The sequence below is a fragment of the Haematobia irritans genome, chromosome 1, assembly GCF_050003625.1.
Source record: "Haematobia irritans isolate KBUSLIRL chromosome 1, ASM5000362v1, whole genome shotgun sequence".
NCBI lineage: Eukaryota > Metazoa > Arthropoda > Insecta > Diptera > Muscidae > Haematobia > Haematobia irritans.
Genome location: NC_134397.1, coordinates 113317518 through 113339178, shown reverse-complemented (window position 1 = coordinate 113339178; position 21661 = coordinate 113317518). Strand labels below are relative to the sequence as shown.

Genomic DNA, 21661 nt, shown 5'->3' with positions numbered 1-21661 from the left:
TCTAGACTCCTCCCATTTTTTTCCTTGTTTCTTTTAGAACACCAAATAAGGAAATGTTTTATGCTTCTATCGGTCATTTTGGTAGAATAGTATATGAGTTGTTCTCATCCCAAAAGCGCCTTTAAAAAATAATAATAATAATATCCTGATTATAATTTTTGGCAGCCATTTTATCGAATTATTCCAAACAAACGCCTATGACATAAGTTTGCGATAAAATTGCACAATGATATACCTACGATCCGTTTTTATACCCTCCACCATAGGATGGGGGGTATATTAACTTTGTCATTCCGTTTGTAACACATCGAAATATTGCTCTAAGACCCCATAAAGTATATATATTCTGGGTCGTGGTGAAATTCTGAGTCGATCTGAGCATGTCCGTCCGTCCGTCTGTTGAAATCACGCTAACTTCCGAAGGAAATAAGCTATCGACTTGAAACTTTGCACAAGTAGTTGTTATTGATGTAGGTCGGATGGTATTGCAAATGGGCCATATCGGTCCACTTTTACGTATAGCCCCCATATGAACGGACCCCCAAATTTGGTTTGCGAGGCCTCTAAGAGAAGCAAATTTCATCCGATCCGGCTGAAATTTGGTACATGGTGTTAGTATATGGTCTCTAACAACCATGCAAAAATTGGTCCACATTGGTCCATAATTATATATAGCCCCTATATAAACCGATCCCCCGATTTGACTTGCGAGGCCTCTAAGAGAAGCAAATTTCATCCGATCCGGCTGAAATTTGGTACATGGTGTTAGCATATGGTATCCAACAACATATGGTATCCAACAACCATGCAGGAATTGGTTCCTATCAGCCCATAATTATATATAGCCCCCATATAAACCGATCCCCCCTTTTGGAGAAGCAAAATTCATCCGATCTGCTTGAAATTTGGTACGTGGTGATCGTATATGATATTTAATAACCGCCGAAAGTGGTCCATATCAGTCCATAATCATATATAGCCCCCATATAAACCCATCCCGAGATTTGGGTTTGGAGCCTCTTGGAGGCGCAAATTTCATCCGAGGGAGTTGAAATTTGGTACATTGCGCTAGTATATGGTCGTTAACAACCATGTGTAACTAGGTCCATATCGGTCTATAGTTATATATATCCCTCAGATAAATCGATTTCCAATCACACAAAAATTGGTCCATATCAAGTTCATAATTGTATATAGCCCCCATATAAGCGACCCCCATATTTCAATTCTGGTTCTCTACGTACCGTGCAAAAAGTCCATATCGATTTGTAATTATTTGTAGACTTAACTACACATAACATTTTTGTCTAATATATACCACGTATGGACTAACTCACAATTTAGAAAACGATGTGTGATTCGATTGTGGATGACAGTCTTTCGTAGAAGTTTCTACACACAAAAAAATTTTTGATTTCAATCACGAAAATCGCGGATTCAATCATTTTTTTAATTGAAATGTCTTCAATCACGAAAATGATAGTATCAATCACCCATTTTGATTGAAACCCAACACGATTTTTAATTAAAAATTTAATTGACTTTTGTCACGGAATCAATTAATTGTGTGATTGAATCAATTAAAAACGTGATTGATTTTTAACATAAAATTCAATCACAGTTTTAATTGAATCAATTAAAATATTAATTAATTTCGCGACAAAAATCAATCAACTACTTGATTCATTCAATTAAATAATTAATTGAAATTGGCTATAAATTTCGATCAAAAAATTTATATATTGCGACCCCAAAATCGTATTTAGTTTTTTTTTCTTTTGAAATAAAAGAAAATATGTGTTTTTTATAAAACATATTTAATATTTTATTATTTTTTGAATTATGCAATAGACAAATAAATTTGGTTCTTGTCATTTGTGTATTGTTCTAACATAACTTACAAATACAACTACACCCTCAAAAAAAATCGCTTCTCTAACATATGTTCCAAACATATTTTGCAGGAAGCATATATATTATTGGATACTGCCGAAACATTAATATGTTTGTCTTATGTGAACATATTGTATGTTTGGAAGCATTTTGACCCCAAAAATTTTATATGCTTGGAAGAATTCTCCCCAAAGAAGATTGTGCTCATTCCCTCACATAATTTTCATTTCCACGAAATTTTTTAGTTCTTGGCACCCTTTTCTGTAATACAAATAATGTTGAAGAAATTATTCAATTTTATAATTTTTTTAATTGTTACCATTCTCCTGGACGGAGAATCGAACCGAGGACCATACAGTTTGTAAGCCATCACACTATCTACTGGGCTACGTAGCTGTTATTGCCATCAATAGACAATTATCGTTATAAGTTATATTTATGTAGCATAGTCTGCAGCGCCGACGAGCCGATGCAAACAAAACATTATTTAACAGAAACATACATTTGTTTGCCACGTGGAGCAATGGTTAGCATGTCCGCCTTTCATGCAAAGGGTCGTGGGTTCAATCCCTGCTCCGACCGTACACCAATTTTTTTTTTAATTTACACATTTATATTTATACTATATTAAATTTTTATAATGAAACTTCGAAATGTGGGTTATTAACAGTCAGAAACAGTGCTTGATATAAACGAAATGGACTGAGCTTTTGGATAAAATATTATTTTTTTATTGGAAAAATTTTGTAATAAAAAACTGTTTTTGGTACAAAAGTTTGAAATTTTGGAAGGAATCCAAAAACTCTAACAAAAGAAGAACGTGGAGTCGAGTATAAACATACATAAATAATTTTATAATATACACATAAATTTATTTAGGGGTGTACAGTTTTTTACATGCTGTTATTTTTTTTTAAATGTCTATTCTCTTTACTCCGAATACTCATTCTAATATTCAAATTAAATAATATTTAGACTTAAGCATATCAAATTTTTGGCCTTGTCATAAAACAGTTTTCCGAAACAACATACAAACAATTTCACACAAGTTGCTCTCTTTTGATTCTCTCGCTGTGTTATGTTGATATCTTTCGTCAACCCTCCCGGTTTCCATTTCTATTTCTTTCTCTATACTTTCTCTCTCTCTGTCGCTCTCTGAATAAAATATCACAACATATATATGTTTACTCGAAATTTGTAAATGTATATATGTTTACATTCACACATATTATTTTTATGAAACATTCATGCCCCAAACATAATATATTCTAACATACTAACATATGTGTCCCAAACATTTAGAGTTAATTTAGGAACATTGCATGTTTGCACTTAAATATATTGTGTTTAAAAATTGTGCCCGAAACACTTTTTGTTTATATCGGAACATATGAAAAACATATTTTTCTAACAGTGTACTATCAATAACAACTATAGGGCGAAAAAATAAATTATATAAATCATTATCTTCCTTATAATAATAACCATGTTAGCATGTTCCTTCTAATATGTAGATGCGCCTAGATTTCCAATAAATTAGCAGCCTGTAAGCTAAATTAGTTTTTCTGAAAGTAAACAGAATAATTCGAATTTAATTTTGTTCAATTAAAAGTTAATTTTGTTAAACATTACCTGCATAGAATATCAAGTTAAATTCTTAGTTCCAGGTTGCAGATTTATAATCTTCTTTTGCAGTTGTAGTCTATTAGCATAAAAAGGTGTATTAAGGAGCTCGGTAATTTAATTTTAGTAACAATTCCTTTCCGAAATTTCCACACATTAAAATCGTCTATTAAAATTTGAACCAATCAAAGACAAAAATAATGGGAAAGCAATGTAATATTTGGTATTATATTGATGATACTTTGCAAATTCTGGAAATAGAAAAATATATAAATGGAAAATACATATTTTTATTATTTTCGGATATTTTCATATTTTTAAATCCTAAAGAAAGAACTTTTTTACCATTACATAATTCAGCTCATTAGTTTATATACCAGATATACTGCTCTCTACTTGGGTTCAAACTGAAAAAGGCAGGTAAAACAAAAATGCAATTTAATGCCAACGCTAATTCGCAACTTCAAGGTGAATCTTCCAACAAACCCATACCGCTCTTGGTTTTAAGAAAACTAGGAGTGAAAAAATTATAATTTTAAAAGATCAATACGGTACCCACTTTTTTGTTGCAAACATATTATTATATATTTGATAAAATGATGGAGTTGATGGGATTGATTGGTCAATTTCACGATATAAAATTGGTCACTAAAAGCAATGAATAAAAAATATATTATTTTAGTCCGTTTAATGTTAACAGGCTTCAATGGAAAACGGTATTCACATTTCACAATTTCTTACCTTCAATAAACGTAGATTGTTTTCCATTTTTACAAGACCACAAAAGACAAACACAGGTAATTTCAAATGCGTTCTGTCATATATTTTTTCCAAACCTTTACATGTGGCCGTTTGTTGTTGCACACTTTATTTATTTCTTTTTTTTATGATTTGTTGTTGCGTTCAAAATATTTATGCACACATTTTGAATGCAGCAGACAGAATGTCGCCAATCATGTTTTTCAATTTACGCGAAAAACCCAACCGTTCGTTACGAGTTACTTCCACAGACTGATCTCTCCATCATACATTCTTGAATAAATACCCATTCTCTTGTTCTCTTTTCGCTCTTTCCATTGCTCAAAATTATTCAGTTTCAATCACAAAGGTGATTGGATCAATCACATGTGTATTTGGAAACGGAAAAAATTTCCATCACGTTTGTAATTGAAAATTATTTCTGAATTGATTAACAAATTGATTGAATCAATTAATATTTTAATTGGAAACGTAACAAATATCAATCATTTTTTTAATTGGTTTTTATTCGGATTTGATTAAATAATTAATTGAATCAATTAACATATTAATTGAATCCGTTTCCAAATTCAATTAAGTGTTTAATTGAAAAAATTTTGGTGATAATTTTTTGTGTGTCTGTCTTGTTGGGTCCTTATAACTTTCCTAGGTAAAAGCGAAACAAAAAAATAATGTGATTAAATAAGAAAATAGTACAGTGTGACAGGTAGTTGCAAACGCCAGAACATATTATGTTTGGGAAATATATAAAGGGTGGTTAAAATTTCAAGGCCCGATGTTGATTTTGAGTAAAACACAAACTATTTAGGAAATTATTGTAATTTTATTTTATTATTATATATTGGTATTGCTCAATTATGTATGGAATAAAATATCGGCCAAATGGGCGCCTCGACCTCGGTGGCACACCTCCATCCGATGGTCCAAATTTTCGATGACGCTGAGGAATAATGGAGGTTCTATGCCGTTAATGTGCCGAATTATCTCATCCTTTAGCTCTTGAATTGTTGCTGACTTATCGACGTACACCTTTTCTTTCAAATAACCCCAAAGAAAAAAGTCCAACGGTGTCAAATCACATGATCTTGGCGGCCAATTGACATCGCCACTACGTGAGATAACACGGCCATTGAATTTGTTGCGCAAAAGAGCCATTGTTTCGTGAGCTGTGTGGCAAGTGGCACCGTCCCGCTGAAACAACAATTCGTCCACATCCATATCTTCCAATTCGGGCCATAAAAAGTTCGTTATCATCTCACGATAGCGAACACCATTCACAATAACTGTCTGACCGGCCTCATTTTAGAAAAAATACGTCCCGATGATGCCGCCAGCCCATAAACCGCACCAAACAGTCACTCTTTGTGGGTGCATTAAAAATAAAAAAAGTTGTATACAAATATTGTGCACAATTTTACTAAAACATAAAATAGTTCATATTTTCCTAAAATGGCAGATGCTTAAAGTGAGTTCATAAGTCTCTCAAATGAGTAAATTTTACTAAAATTGTACCTGTCTCGAACTTCGAACAGTGCTAAAGACATTTTAACAATTATTAAATCCAATTTTTATACCCACCCTCATAGAATGGTGACGGGGGTATAATAAGTTTGTCATTCCGTTTGCAACACATCGAAATATCGATATCCGACTATATGAAGTATATATATTCTTAATCAGGGAGAAATTCTAAGACGATATAAGTATGTCCGTCTGTCTGTTGTAATCACGCTACAGCCTTCAATAATGGCGCTATCGTCCTGAAAATTGGCACAGATTCGTCTTTTGTTTACAGGCAGGTCAAGTTCGACCTCCCGATTTGGGGTCTTGGGCATATAAAAACTGTAGTTTTTGTCCAATTTGCCTGAAATTGGAAATCTAGAGGTATTCTAGGACCATAAAGGGATGTGCCGAATATATTGAGTATCGGTACAGTTTTTGATATAGCCCCCTTAGAAACCGGCCCTCCGATTTGGAGTCTAGATTCTAGAACTACAATTAAATGTGCTGAATACTGTATGTATCTTTCCATGTTTTGGTATAGCCCCCATTACACCGAACTCCCGAGTTAACTCGTAGGGTTTCTAGAAATTGTAGATTTTATCCGATTTGCCACAAATTGAAAATATACTGGCACCCATAACAAAGTGTATATGATTTAGTTTTATCGGTCCATTTGGTAAGGCCCCCATATAGACCGAGGGTATAAAAGGCGCACCGATCATGAAAATTGCTTGAAACTGAATGCAAAATTTCCAGATTGTACTTCTCGTAGTCATTTAAATAATTGGGATGAAAATCCACAGATTATAGATTTCATATCAAGGCAGTTTTCCATCATTTTCTAGCACACTTACAAGAGACGTTTATGATTCCTCTAAAACTCAAACAAGAAATGGTTCTTATAAATTCAGAATCTGATCTAGTCTTCATAGGTAAAATCTTAACATTTATCTGTGGGAAGCGTACTGGTTGAACTGATCTGCTTGGGAAAATGTCTGTCATCAAACCCTCCTGAAATTTTCAAAGGGAACTATTATATTTGATTCATGGTGGTGGGTATTTAAGATTCGGCCCGGCCGAACTTACTACTGTATATACTTGTTTCTTTCAACATATGAAATTTTCTTAAACAACAGAAAAAAATTAATTATTTTTAAAAAATTGTGTTCAATTTGACAATAGGTATTAACTTATTTGTAACATGTTGCAAGTAGAAAATTATTTTAGTTAAAATTTCCTAAAATAAACCTACATTTTCTTCCACGGTGGGTTCACTTTTTTTGGGTGAAAGAAGTTCTTTATTTTAACTACACACGAAGTTCTTTTAATTTAATTTTTTTCAACTCTCTGTTCTCATATTTTTAATGGGTAATTTTACCTTTTTTTGTTTCAAATGGGTCATTATTAAAATTTTGTCGAAAAATCCTAGAAAATTGCGAATTTTTGAAAACACTTGAGGCCAAAAATCAAAAAAACCATACAAAATTATGAAAATTATTATTTGGCAAAATTGACAAAATTTGTTTATTCAAATCTAAAACACTGAATTCGAATCACACCTTCAAAATGATGCAAGTTCAGTGCAACGGCTGTTGATACGATCCGTCCTATGACAAGCCCAAGCCCAAAAGGAACATTTTCACTCCTTTTTTGGCGGCGTTTTTTTTTTTTTTTGCTGGGATATTAAACATGTTTAATATACCACAACTCAAGTAATTCGATTGTGGATGACAGTCTATAGTATAACTTTGTGCGCAATCCATGGTAGAAGATACATAAGATAAGGTCAGACGGAGTTTCTGCTACACTGTACACTAATAGAAAAAATTACGTTTCAAAATCGTGAACGTACGGTAACAAAATGAAACGGAAACGGTCACGAAAAATAAAACCGGAATATTCATGGTTTCGTCGACGGGCGTTCTCGATATCATGAACGCCTTTCGTTTTTCTTTGACAACTCCGTCGGTTATGTAATGTGCTAAGGCGACTTTTAACGTGTATGGAGCAGAAAATCGGGGTTCGAGTTACGGTAATGTGTTGTTTATAATGTGGTACAGGGTATAATACGTTTGTGCATTTGTATGTAACGACGAGAAGGAATAGTCATAGACCTATCTTTTAGTATACCAATCCGCTTAGAATTATATTCTGAATCGATTTTGCGATGTCCGTCTGTTTGTCCGTCTGACTGTATGTCTGTTGATGTATTTTTGTGTGCAAAGTCCAGCTCGCAGTTTAAGTCCGATCGTCCTCAAATATGGCATAGGGTCCTTTTTTGGCTCAAAGACAATCCCTATTGATTTTGGAAAAAATCGGTTCAGATTTAGATATAGCTGCCATATATATTTATAACCGATCTGGTCATAGATGACATATTTATCAACCGATCTTCTTCTAATTTCGTGTAATATAATATATTGTGAGTCTCGTCAATTTTGCAGAATATCAGTCAAATCGGTTCAGATTCAAATATAGCATTCGCCCGATTTACACTTCTATGGACCCAGAGGCCAATATATTGTTCCGATTTGCGTGAAATTTTGCCCAGGGAGTAGAATTAACATTGTAAATATGCACACCCAAGTTGCTTGAAATCGGTTCAGATTTAGATATATGTCACTTCCATATATGGCTTTCGCCCGATTTACACTCCTATGGCCCCAGAGGTCAAAGTTTTACTCCGAGTTACGTGAAATTTTGCACAGGGAGTATAATCAATATACGTACCAAATTTGGTTGAAATCGGTTCAGATTTAGATAGAGCTCCCATATATATCTGTCGTCCGTAGATCAAAATTTCCCTCCGATTTACTTAAAATTGTGCACAGGGAATGGAAATAACATTTTTGCCACAAGTTCCTGTTTTGGGTCAGAGTAGAACCCTATTGATTTTGGAATAAATCGGTTCAGATTTAGATATATATATCTATTTGCTTGAAATTTTGCACTATGAGAGCAATTGTTGTAGTCAAATATGCCAAATTTTATTGAAATCGGTTCAGATTTAGATATACCTCCCATATATATCTTTTGCCCGATATGCACTTATATGGCCCCAAAAGCCACAGTTTTACCTCAATTTGGTTGCACAAAGAGAAAAAGTGGTACTAAAGTCAAGTATGCCAAATTTTATTGAAATCGGTTCAGATTTAGATATAGCTCCCATATATATCTTTCGCCCGATTTAGACACATATAACAACAGATACCAAAGTTTTATTCCGATTTAGTTGAAACTTTGCACAGGGAGTAGAATTAAGGTTTTTGATGTGCACGCTAATTTTGGCTGAAATTGGTTCAGATTTAGGTATACCTCCCATACATATCTTTCGTAAAATGACCACAGAAGTAAAAGTTGTAATCCGATTTACGTGAAATTTTGCACAGGGAGTAGAATTAACATTTTTGGTATGCATTTCAAATTTAGTTGAAATCGGTTTAGATTTAGTAAAGCTTTCATATATGTGTTTTTCCAATTTGAGAAAAATCGCCAAAATACTCGCCACTTTTAAGTGGAAAACTTGCTCCACTGGAAAAAAAAAATCCAATTTTCCTATAATTCTAATTTACATCTATTGACCGATAAATCATAAGTACAAAGTTGCCTCAAAATTGACTCCGATTTAAATATTTCCCATATTTTTTTATACCCACCACCATAAAATGGTGACGGGGGTATAATAAGTTTGTCATTCCGTTTGTAACACATCGAAATATCGATTTCCGACTATATAAAGTATATATATTCTTGATCAGGGAGAAATTCTAAGACGATATAAGCATGTCCGTCTGTCCGTCTGTCTGTCTGTCTGTTGTAATCACGCTACAGCCTTCAATAGTAGCGCTATCGTCCCCAAATTTGGCACAGATTAGTTTTTCGTTTGCAGGCAGGTCAAGTTCGAAGATGGGCTATATCGGTCCAAGTTTTGATATAGTCCCCATATAAACCAACCTCCTGATTTGGGGTCTTGGGCCTATAAAAACCGTAGTTTTTATCAGATTTGCCTGAAATTGGAAATCCAGAGGTACTTGTGGACCATAAAGAGGTGTGTCGAAAATGGTCCGTATCGGTCCATGTTTTGGTATAGCCCCCATATAGACCGATCTCCCGATTTTGCTTCTTAGGTGTCTAGAAACAGTATTTTCTATCCGATTTGTCTGAAATTTAAAATCTAGAGGTATTTTAGGACCATAAGGATGTGTGTCGAAAATGGTCTGTATCGGTCCAAGTTTTGGTATAGCCCCCATATAGACCGATCTCCAGATTTTGCTTCTTGGGCGTCTAGAAACTATATTTACCATCCGATTTACCTCAAATTGGAAATCTAGAGGTATTTTGGGACCATAAAAAGGTGTGCCGAAAATGGTGCCCATCGGTCAATTTTTTGGTATAGCCCCCATATAGACCGATCTCCCGATTTTGCTTCTTGGGCTTCTAGAAACTATATTTACCATCCGCTTTGCCTGAATTTCTTGAGCTTCTATAAACTGTATTTATTACCCGATTTGCTGAAATTCGAAATCTAGAGGTATTTTTAGACCACAAATAAGTGTGCCGAAATTGAGGTATATCGGCCCATTTTTTGGTATAACCCCCATATAGACTGATCTCTCGATTTTTACTTCTTGGGCGTCTAGAGACTATGTTTTCTAGCCGATTTGTTTGCGAGTAGCAAATGGTACCCACTACGACGAAGAGTTTTCAAAGTAAACTATCATATTTGATTCATGGTGGTGGGTATTTAAAATTCTGCCCGGCCGAATTTACTGCTTTATATACTTGTTTTTTACTAACATTGTGTTCCACCCCTGGACATTAGCCGACTAAAATTTTAGGTGTATTGATTTTGTAGACGTCTAACAAATTTTTATCCAGATCGGATCTGATTTAAATATATGTATATGGGAACATACACTCTTATAACAGCACATAACACATTTGACGGCTTTGATATAGTACACGGACGAAAAAGACTGTTTTCATATGTTTGGGTGTAAAAATTATATGTTCGGAATTCAAGTTGTTTAACACAATATTTTTGAGTTCAAGCATACAATGTTCATAAACTAGCATAACATGATTGGGACATATATGTTAATATGTTTGTTTAAATCTGCAAGCCTTTTTGCAGATTTCTCCCAAAAATTTCCAAATAAAAAAGTGTACAAAAATATTTTCGAATCAATTGGTTTGTTCAAAGGTAATAAAGACAAAAAAAATAGAAAAACATTTTGGAACAGTTATGAGTGAAGTTGGTATACAAAAGTCAACGAATATTTGCATATTAGATGTGTTATTGTAATTCTGTAGCCAGTAATGAGAGTTGTGCTAACGATAGGAAATGATGAGAGCAATAGGAAGTACTGTATGCAATATGTTTTGGTTTGATTGCCCGCAGCAACTATGACTGCACCGTACAATGTTACAACATGTTATGTTTGGGACATAAAATGTTTGTAAATATAATATGCTTGGATACAAACATATATTAATTTAGACATAGCCTATAAACATATATGTGTTTAGGAAGAGAGACCTAGAGAGTATGCTGCAAGTAAAAGAATGGAAGTAACCAATTGGTGCCATAAAAATATATATACATAAATAAAATTTCATTAAAATTTTTTTCTACCCGTGTATGCCTAAGGTGAAACATAATATGTTTGAACAATACAAACAACATTTTGTTTGGACCAATCCTGAAAATACATATGCTTGAAGTAAAATGTGTTTGGGGTATATGTTACAGAAGCGATTTTTTAGAGTGTAGGTATCGAAAATGTGGACCTACAAAGTGGTTCAGGGTATAATATAGTCGGTCCCGCCAGACTATAGACTTTTCTTACTTGTTGTTTTTAATAAATTCGTAACCATTACATTTTCAGATCATGAACACTGGTTGTTGTTTTGACAACGCATGGTGTCATATTATAGTTTTCAAAATGACACCGTCTGTTCTCCGGGTATTTTGATTCACTCGTTTTGAAACATGCACGCCGTTCATGATTTTTCTATGGATCTGCTAATGAGCGTAATATATAAAATGTACTGAACTATCTTTCTTTTAAAAAATCTGCGTTTTTGGTTCGAATCCAAAATCCTTAAGGGAAATTCAAAATCTTTCAAATCATCGTTTTTTATTTGGTGTAGGCATATATTTTTTGAAAGGAAGCATATGTCACGTTGGCTAGCGTCCTTTCGATCTGCAAGAAGACTTTTAGTGTTTACTTCACTAAATTAAGCCTAATGTTGGGTTTTGCCAATTATTGCTTTATGAATAGCTTATTAAATAAATACAGATGTTTTAATGTACACATTAAAGACTATATGCAATATGTTAGAAGATAAATATTGCAATGCAAATAATTGCAAAAAATGTGCATTTATTGTCTTTCTAAATTCGTCAAATATCAGTATAGTCTTTGTCTTCAACACATACAAGAAATGAAAAATAAAATGTGTAATGTGCTATATATATTGAATGGAAATTTATGGAGGTCGCAATAGTCGCTTGCGGATTCTTTCCGAGTTCATTTGAAAGTCTACAACAAAAACAAAAGTTATGAAGTTCTCCACTGGCTTAGCTTTGGCCACAATATTTGGGTTGTCACAGGCTGCAACCATACAACTCAGTAAGTTGGCGTCAAATGTTCCACAAATATGTTCTATGTTACCCTTACAGGATAATCCATATTTTTCAATATTATAGCTAATAATGGCCAACCCATTAATTCTGGTGCCGTAGCTATAGAACAAGGCCCAAATGGCCCCATCTTTAAGCTCAATGGTGTTCCCATAAATTTCCGTCCAGCTCCCGAAACTACTACCACCACTACAGAAGCACCGCATGAGGATGATCCCAGTTTTTTGCAAAAGGTTGGTAATGGTATCTCGTCTGCATGGAACAATACAGTCGGTAAAGCTTTCAGTTGGATTGGTTAAGAAGTGTGAATCTTATTTTCAAAGTCCGTTATAGTGCACAATGATCCTCTTTGAAATAAATGACGTCTAGCAAATACAACAACAAGCGTCCATTATTAACTTTTTGTGGTTTATTGAGAAACATAAAATATTTCGTATTTTTTAGAATTAAAAGCAGATGATGGTCCGTTCGATTTTTTTAGGTTTGTGACTGTCGTAAAATTGTGACTGTCGTAAAGTCCGACTTCAATACCATCTTTAAGATGCTTTCCTGATGAGCACTGCTCTTTTTGGAACTTCATTTTAGGCTCACTAAATTTCTTTAGTCCATTGTGATACCTCCGTTGTGAACTTCTTTCTTATCACTGAGTGTTTCCCAATTCTATGTTTAGATCAATAACAAGGAAATTTCTTTTTATAACCGAATACAAACGGCGTTTAGCATCGCGGTGAAAGTACTTGGAGATGTGACTAGCATTACTGAGAGGGGATGGTCCCCGCTGAAAAACTTTTTAGTTTCCAGTCAAAACTGAGATTAAACCCACGACTCTTAGGTCGTACATGCATCATATATATATATATATATATATATATATATATATATATATATATATATATATATATATATATATATATATATATATATATACATATATATATATGTATATATATATATATATATATATATATATATATATATATATATATATATATATATATATATATATATATATATATATATATATATATATATATATATATATATATATATATATATATATATATATATATATATATATATATATATATTTCAAGAAAAAGTTATTTAATTAATATTTAAGAAGTAAAACAAATAATTTTAAAAACAGAGAGAGAGAGAGGATTCGAACCTGGACCTCAAGATATTATTTTAATTACTGGTATTAATAACAGGAATTACGTTTGGTCTACACAGGTATGGTATTATTTTGAAATCCCAGGTAATACTACAATTATTAAGTTTGTGATTGCCTGTATTACTGGAAGAATCACTAGTTCTTCCCAGTTTTTGCTGGGCAGGGATCCCATTAAATACTCAATTTTCCACTAACATAATTAAAATTACTTAATAAAATGTAAAAACCTAATAAATAAAAGCAGTTTATCAATAAACAACAATGTGGATTAGGTGGGCGGTAAAAATATTTTTCTATCACTCGTGGTGAAAAAGTGGCGGTAAGTAAAAAAGGTTGACTACCCCTGCTCTAGGCAACAAACCGGGGGTGGGTTTGTATGGGAACTATCTCAAAATCTGGACCAAGTCAGGTGAAGTTCGAAGATGGAGAAAAAACACGAGTTTATGAAAAATTTCAGCATGATAGCCTCATTATTGAAGAATGTACACTGAAAGAAAAGTACATCATCAAATTAATGGAAAAAAATCATCAAAAAATCTTCATCAAATTGATGTAGAAATTACATTGTTTTTATGAAATCTGTATTCAGTTTGATGTTTTCTGTTTTCAGTTGAAAAACACCGTCATCAACTCAATGAAGAAACATCAATTTTTGGCCATCATTTTGATGAAAATCTTTCATTCATTTAATGAAATCAGTAATCAAATTGAAGAAAATTTTCATCACATATTTTTCCGCCCCTTATATGAAAAACTCTAACAATTACATTATTTCCACATATTTTAATTATTAAAAACTTTTTTAAGTGATGATTTAATTAAAATTTGGAAAAATAAAAAATAAAACTACAAAAATCTTCAAATGGGACATACTTGTTGCGTTGCAAAGTTGTTTGTGCTTTTATTGCTAAAACACACACTCAAAAGCAATGCCTTTGAGAAAACCCGTTATGTCTGCCGCGTGTGAAATTTGTTGAAGAATAAATAAATTCATTTGTGAAGTGACATTTATTGTGATCGCACGTTGATAAAATAGTGTTGTAAGTTTAAAGGGAGTGTTAGAGTCATAGGAAAATTAGAGTCATTTTTACAACTTTTCGACTAAACAGTGGCGATTTTACAAGGAAAATGTTGGCCTCTGTGGGCAAATGAGTGTAAATCGGGCGAAAGCTATATATGGGAGCTATATCTAAATCTGAACCGATTTGGCTGATATTTTGCAAGTTTTTCGAGACTCATAAAATATTCGGATGTACTGAATTTGAGGAAGATCGGTTGATATACACGCCAATTATGACCAAATCGGTGAAAAATATATATGGCAGCTATATCTAAATCTGAACCGATTTTTTCCAAAATCAATAGGGATCGTCTTTGAGCTGAAACAGGACCCTATACCAAATTTTAGGACAATCGGACTAAAACTGCGAGCTGTACTTTGCACACAAAAATACATCAACAGACAGACAGACGGACAGACAGACAGACAGACAGACAGACAGACAGACAGACGGACATCACTAAATCGACTCAGAATTTAATTCTAAGACGATCGGTATACTAAGCGATGGGTCTCAGACTTTTCCTTCTTGGCGTTACATACAAATGCACAAACTTATTATACCCTGCACCACAGTAGTGGTGAAGGGTATAAAACCTTTCGGAGAGTAGTTACTTCTACTCTGTGTATAGACTTTCAATTCCAATCAGCGTTGCCGTTTTGGTCCGATCGGAACAAAATTGGTCCAAAAGATTTCTAATTTTTAAATTTGGTCCGATGGTCCATTTTCATAAATTTGGTTTCTATCACATATTAAATAGTAGATGGTGCACCGCAAAGAATATTGTCGGGAGGCCAAATATTTCACCTGCTTAAAATACGAATTTTGCTTAGAATAGAAGACGTATTTCTCTGAAAAAAAGTTTTTCCTTGTCTAAAAGTCTCTAAACTTTTCAATGAAGTCTGTTTATCCTTATAGCTAAGTGATTCGACATAAAAATGTGTATCCTAACATGAATGCAAATTTCGTTTTAATGAAGTCAAAATGGATTTAATATTTCTGAAAAAATCTTCAAAATTAATAAAATGTTTCAACACATTGTTTTAAAGTCATTATACCCTAAACCACATAGTGGTTAGGGTATAATAAGTTTGATCTGAAAAAAAAAATGTGCCTACAAGAAATATTGATTTTAGACCCCACAAAATGTATACCGATCGACTCAGAATCACCTCCTGAGTCGATCTAGCGCTTGGTGTCCGTCCGTCCATCCGTCCGTCTGTCCATGTATTTGTTGTTCACAGGATTTCGGTCGCAATTATTAACCGATTTTGATAAAATTTGGTACAGGGAGTTTTTTTGGGCACAAGGACGAACGTTATTGAATTTGGAAGAAATCGGATCAAATTTAGATATAGCTCCCATATATATGTATTGCCCGATTTCGACAAATGGGGTCACGTTGCACTTTTTTACTAACCACATAGCACAAAATAATCTTCTGTATCACCCTTTAAGTCTGAAAATTTCATCGAAATCGGTTCAGATTTAGATATAGGTTCCATATATATGTATCGCCCGATTTTGCCAAATTAGGTCATAAAACCCTTATTTATCAACCGATCTTACTCAAAGTTCGCGAAATGTAATCTTCTATAGCACTAACTATATGTGCAAAAAATCATCGAAATCGGTTCAGATTTAGCTATAGCTCCCATATATGTACCGCCCGATTTTTCTAAATAAAATAAAACTCAATTGAACAAATAATACAATGTTTGTACTATAATTTTCTCGAAGAGGAGCGGAGCGGAGCGATTTTTTTTTCTCGGAGCGGAGCGTGGAGCGGTTTTTTTTTTCTCCGGAGCGGGAGCGGAGCGGAGCGAAAAAAATGGACCGCTCCGGATCCCTGACGCTAACTTCCGAACGAAACAAGCTATCGACTTGAAACTTGGCACAAGTAGTTGTTATTGGTGTAGGTCGGATGGTATTGCAAATGGGCCATATCGGTTCACTTTTACGTATAGCCCCCATGTAAACGGGCCCCAGATATGGCTTGCGGAGGCTCTAAGAGAAGCATTTTTCATCCGATCTGTCTGAAATTTGGTACATGGTGTTGGTATATGGTCTCTAACAACCATGCAAAAATTGGTCCACATCGGTCCATAATTATATATAGCCCCCATATAAACCGATCCCCAGATTTGAACTCCGAAGCCTCTTGGAAGACCAAATTTCATCCGATCCAGTTGAAATTTGGTACGTGGTGTTAGTATGTGGTCTCTAACAACCATGCAAAAATTGATTCACATCGGTCCATAATTATATATAGCCCCCATATAAACCGATCCCCAGATTTGGCTTGCGGAGCCTCAAGAGAAGCAAATTTCATCCGATCTGGTTGACATTTGGTACATGTTGTTGGTATATGGTCTCTAACGACTATGCAAAAATTGGTCCATAATTATATATAGCCCCCATATAAACCGATCCCCTGATTTGGCTTGCGGAGCTTCTAAGAGGAGCAATGTAAAACATCCAAAATCATACAGTCTAGTCCTTTTAGTTTGAAAATTATTTATTGCAAGGTTACAGTTTCAGTGCATTTTAATTTAACCAAAGATCGAATCGGCTGTATGACCAATAGCTTGCGCAGTAGAACTAAATAAACCTCCGACTTTACCAAAGATTCCAGTTGGTCTTGTCTGAGGAACCACGACTTGTTGGGGAAGCACGACTTGTTGTGGGTACGTGACTTGTTGTGGGTATTGTTGAACGGTCACAGTGCCGCTTGGATAGGTGGTTCCTTGAGCTGAAAAATAGCACAAACAGAAATTTGCGGGTTTGATCTCGAGCTATCTAAAGAAATAGGACAAGCTTTATGGAATTTTGGTAGAAACTTACTCAGAGTAATGATGGCGGCTTGTGACAAACCCAATACGACTGCCAAAGTTGCTCCGAAAAGTTTCATATTTGCAATTTTGTGAATTTCAAGTAGATGTGAAAACGTATCGAGTTGGACTACGACGACTAGTGTTTAATTCTATCCAGTATTTATATGAAATTTTTCAATATGCTAGGCACTCTAAGCAGCTTAGTAATTATAAAGTTTCATAGAGTATCTTATGTTTGCTATTAATGTTGATTTCAACTTCGCTTTTATTTGTAAATATAAATATTGATTAAAAATGTGTAAAATGCTCAAGCTTGTATTGCATATTTTTCGCTTAAAATAACTAAAGTGGCGATGAGAAGCCACACGCAAAAGTTGGAATGCATGTCCAAGAAAGTAGAAACAGCCAAATTAATTTTTTAAAAAAGTTCAAAAATATGTGTTTGAAAAACGCCAAAATTTAAATTTTCGAATTTCAAAAAACCAATTTGTGCTAGGTTAGTACTCATTTGTGTCGTTTGAATCAACTTTCTATCTCAAACCGTTTTGGAGATATTCGCAAAAACTTTTTTTTTTAAATACCAATTTATGATTGAAAATAGTCAAAATTTAAAATTTTCGAATTTCAAAAAACTGAATGTTGTGCCAATTTGTGCTAGGTTAGTACTCATTTGTGCCGTTTGAATCTCAAACCGTTTTGGAGATATTCGCAAAAACTTTTTTTTAAATGCCAATTTATGATTGAAAATAGTCAAAATTTAAAATTTTCGAATTTCAAAAAACTGAATGTTGTGCCAATTTGTGCTAGGTTAGTACTCATTTGTGCCGTTTGAATCAACTTTCTATCTCAAACCGTTTGGGAGATATTCGCAAAAACTTTTTTTAAAAAATGCCAATTTATGATTGAAAATAGTCAAAATTTGAAATTTTCGAATTTCAAAAAACTGAATGTTGTGCCAATTTGTGCTAGGTTAGTACTCCGAACTCCGAAGCCTCTTGGAAGAGCATTTAAAAAAAAAGTTTTTGCGAATATCTCCAAAACGGTTTGAGATAGAAAGTTGATTCAAACGGCACAAATGAGTACTAACCTAGCACAAATTGGCACAACATTCAGTTTTTTGAAATTCGAAAATTTTAAATTTTGACTAATTGCAATCATAAATTGGCATTTTTTAAAAAAAGTTTTTGCGAATATCTCCAAAACGATTTGAGATAGAAAGCACAAATGAGTACTAACCTAGCACAAATTGGCACAACATTCAGTTTTTTGAAATTCAAAATTTTTAAATAAATTGGCATTTTTTAAAAAAAAGTTTTTGCGAATATCTCCAAAACGATTTGAGATAGAAAGTTGATTCAAACGGCACAAATGAGGATCAGTCGACCCAAGTTGTCGGCTAAGCAAAGCAATTCTTTAAAATGGGCATAAGGAATTGGAAACGTGATGCCTGGTGTCTCGCATGTGCTAGAAATGTTACCCGGAACAAGTTTTGTACCAAAAACAGTTTTTTGTTACAAAATTGTTATTTTTACAATAAAAATAATATTTTATCCAAAAATCAGTCAATTTCGTTTATATCAAGCACTGTTACTGACAATAAATCTTTAATAACCCACATTTCGAAGTTTCATTATAAAAATTTAATATAGTATAAATATAAATGTGTAAATTAAAAACAAAGTGTTCGGTCGGAGCAGGGATTGAACCCACGACCCTTTGCATGCAAGGCAGACATGCTAACCACTGCTCCACGTGGAAAACAAATGTATGTTTCTGTTAAACAATGTTTTGTTTGCATGGGATCGTGGGCGCTGCAAACTATGCTATATAAATGTAACTTATAACGATAATTATCTACTGGTGACTATAACAGCTACGTAATCCAGTAGATAGTGTGTTGGCTTACAAACTGTATGGTCCTCGGTACGATTTTCCGTGCAGGCGAAAGGTAAAATTTAAAAAATTTATAAAAGTGAATAATTTCTTCAACATTATTTGTATTACAGAAAAAGGTGCCAGGAACTAAAATATTTCATGGAAGTGAAAATTACGAGTATGTGAGGCAATGAGCACAATCGTCTTTGGGAAAAATTCTTCCAAGCATATAATATTTTTGGACTCAAAATGCTGCCAAACATATAATATGTTCACATAAAAGAAACATATTAATGTTTCGGCAGTACACACAAAAAATTTTTTCTCTGATTCAATCACCAAATTAATTGATCCAATTAATTTTTTAATTGAAATGTCTTCAATCACGAAAATGATAGTATCAATCACAGTTTTAATTGGGCATAGAAAAAATTGTTGATTAAAAAATTAATTGATTTTTTCAGCAAAATTCAATTAATTTTTTAATTGATTCAATTAAAAATTTAATTGATGTTGATTGCAAAACGCAATTAATTTATTAATTAAAAGAGGTAACTATTTTTAATTACATAGTTAGATTGGCTTAGAGTTTTTATTTGGATTAACAAATGATTGTTTGAAATACATTTTTAATTAAAAAAGTAAAAAAAAAATCAGCACTTTTTTAAACTGAATTAGTCTTCCGAATTTGATTAAAAAGTTAATTGTATCAATTAATTTTTTAATTAAACATTTTAAAAATTTCAATCATTGACTTAATTAACTTAATGTTTCTATCATGATTAAAAAGTTAATTGTATCAATTAATTTATTAATTGAAAAATTTTCAACTTCAATTAACTTTTTAATTGGAAATATTTTGGTGATATTTTTTTCTGTGTATCCAATAATATATGTGCTTCCTGCAAAATATGTTTGGAGCATATGTTAAAGAAGCGATTTTTTTGAGGGTGTATATAATTTATCTGAATGTATAGTTTTGTTTATCAGGAAATAAAGTATAAATGAAATAAATATATTATAAAATTATGAACCCTCATGAATCACATTTCACATGGTTATTAGAGGGCCAAATTTCAACCGGATCAGATGAAATGTGTTCCTTCATGAGGCTTCCGAATTTAAATCTTGGGAGATCGATTTATATGGCTATATATACACTGTTAGAAAAATATGTTCTTCATATGCTAGTAACAAAATAGTTCACGCCTAATTAAATTTATGTGTATATTGTAAAATTATTTATACTCGACTTTACGTTCTTCTTTTGTTAGAGTTATTGAATTTCTTCGAAAATTTCAAACTTTTATACCAAAAACATTTTTTGTTATAAAATTGTTATTTTTGCAATAAAAAAATAATATCCAAAAGCTCAGGCCATTTCGTCTATATGAATCACTGTTCTTTTCTGACTTTAAATCTTTAATAACACACATTTCGAAGTTTCATTGTAAACATTTAATATAGTAATATGTCGAACATCTTTTCGGAATTTTTGGAATATATGTAAAAATAAATGTAAAAACATAAAATTTGATCGGAGCAGGGATTGAACCCATGACCCTTGGCTGTGCAAAACGGACATGCTAACCATTGCTCCACGTGGCAAACAAGTGTATGTTTCTGCTGAATAATGCTTTGTTTGCTCCGGCTCGTGGGCGCCGCAAACTATGCTATATAAATATAACTTATAACGATAATTTTCTATTGATGACAATAACAGCTACATAGCCCAGTGTATAGTGTGTTAGAGTACAAACTGTGTTGTCCTCGTTTCGATTCTCCGTCCAGGCGAAAGGTAATGTTTAACAAATTTATAAAATTGTATAATTTCTTCAACATTGTTTGTATTACAAAAAAGAACTAAAAAATCTCGTGGAAGTGATAAAGATGTGACGGAAAATGTAATTAGGCAGAAATAGTTTTTTAGCACAATCTACTTTGGGAGAAAATTCTTCCAAGCATATAATATTTTTGAGCTCAAAATGCTTCCAAACATATAATATGTTTACATAAAACAAACATAGTAATGTTTCGGCAATATACAATAATATATGTGCTTCCTGCAAAATATGTTTGGAACATATGTTAGAGAAGCTCGTTTGTGCTATTTTTCAGCTCAAGGAACCACCTATCACACTGGCACTGTGACCGTTCAATAATACCCGCAAGAAGTCACGTACCCACAACAAGTCATGGTTCCCTCATAAGTCGTGGTTCCCCAACAAGTCGTGGTGCCTCAGAAAGGACCAACTGGTATCTTTGGTGCAGCCGGAAATTTATTGGGTACTGC

At 33.2% G+C, this 21661-nt stretch overlaps 1 protein-coding gene across 1 annotated transcript; it reads left to right on the top strand.

Moving 5' to 3' along the window:
- The first annotated feature begins 12278 nt into the window (after nt 1–12278).
- On the top strand, nt 12279–12808 carry LOC142241434 (uncharacterized). The gene is made up of 2 exons (XM_075313208.1): nt 12279–12413; nt 12491–12808. The coding sequence occupies exons 1-2, from the start codon at nt 12344–12346 to the stop codon at nt 12721–12723; spliced, it is 303 nt and encodes a 100-aa protein (XP_075169323.1). The 5' UTR covers nt 12279–12343; the 3' UTR covers nt 12724–12808.
- Nucleotides 12809–21661: the final 8853 nt, after the last annotated feature.

Coding starts and splice junctions, on each gene's coding strand:
- LOC142241434 (XM_075313208.1), top strand. CDS start 12,344: ATGAAGTTCTCCACTGGCTTAGCTTTGGCCACAATATTTGGGTTGTCA. Junction 12,414..12,490: donor GGCTGCAACCATACAACTCA/GTAAGTTGGCGT, acceptor TCAATATTATAG/CTAATAATGGCCAACCCATT.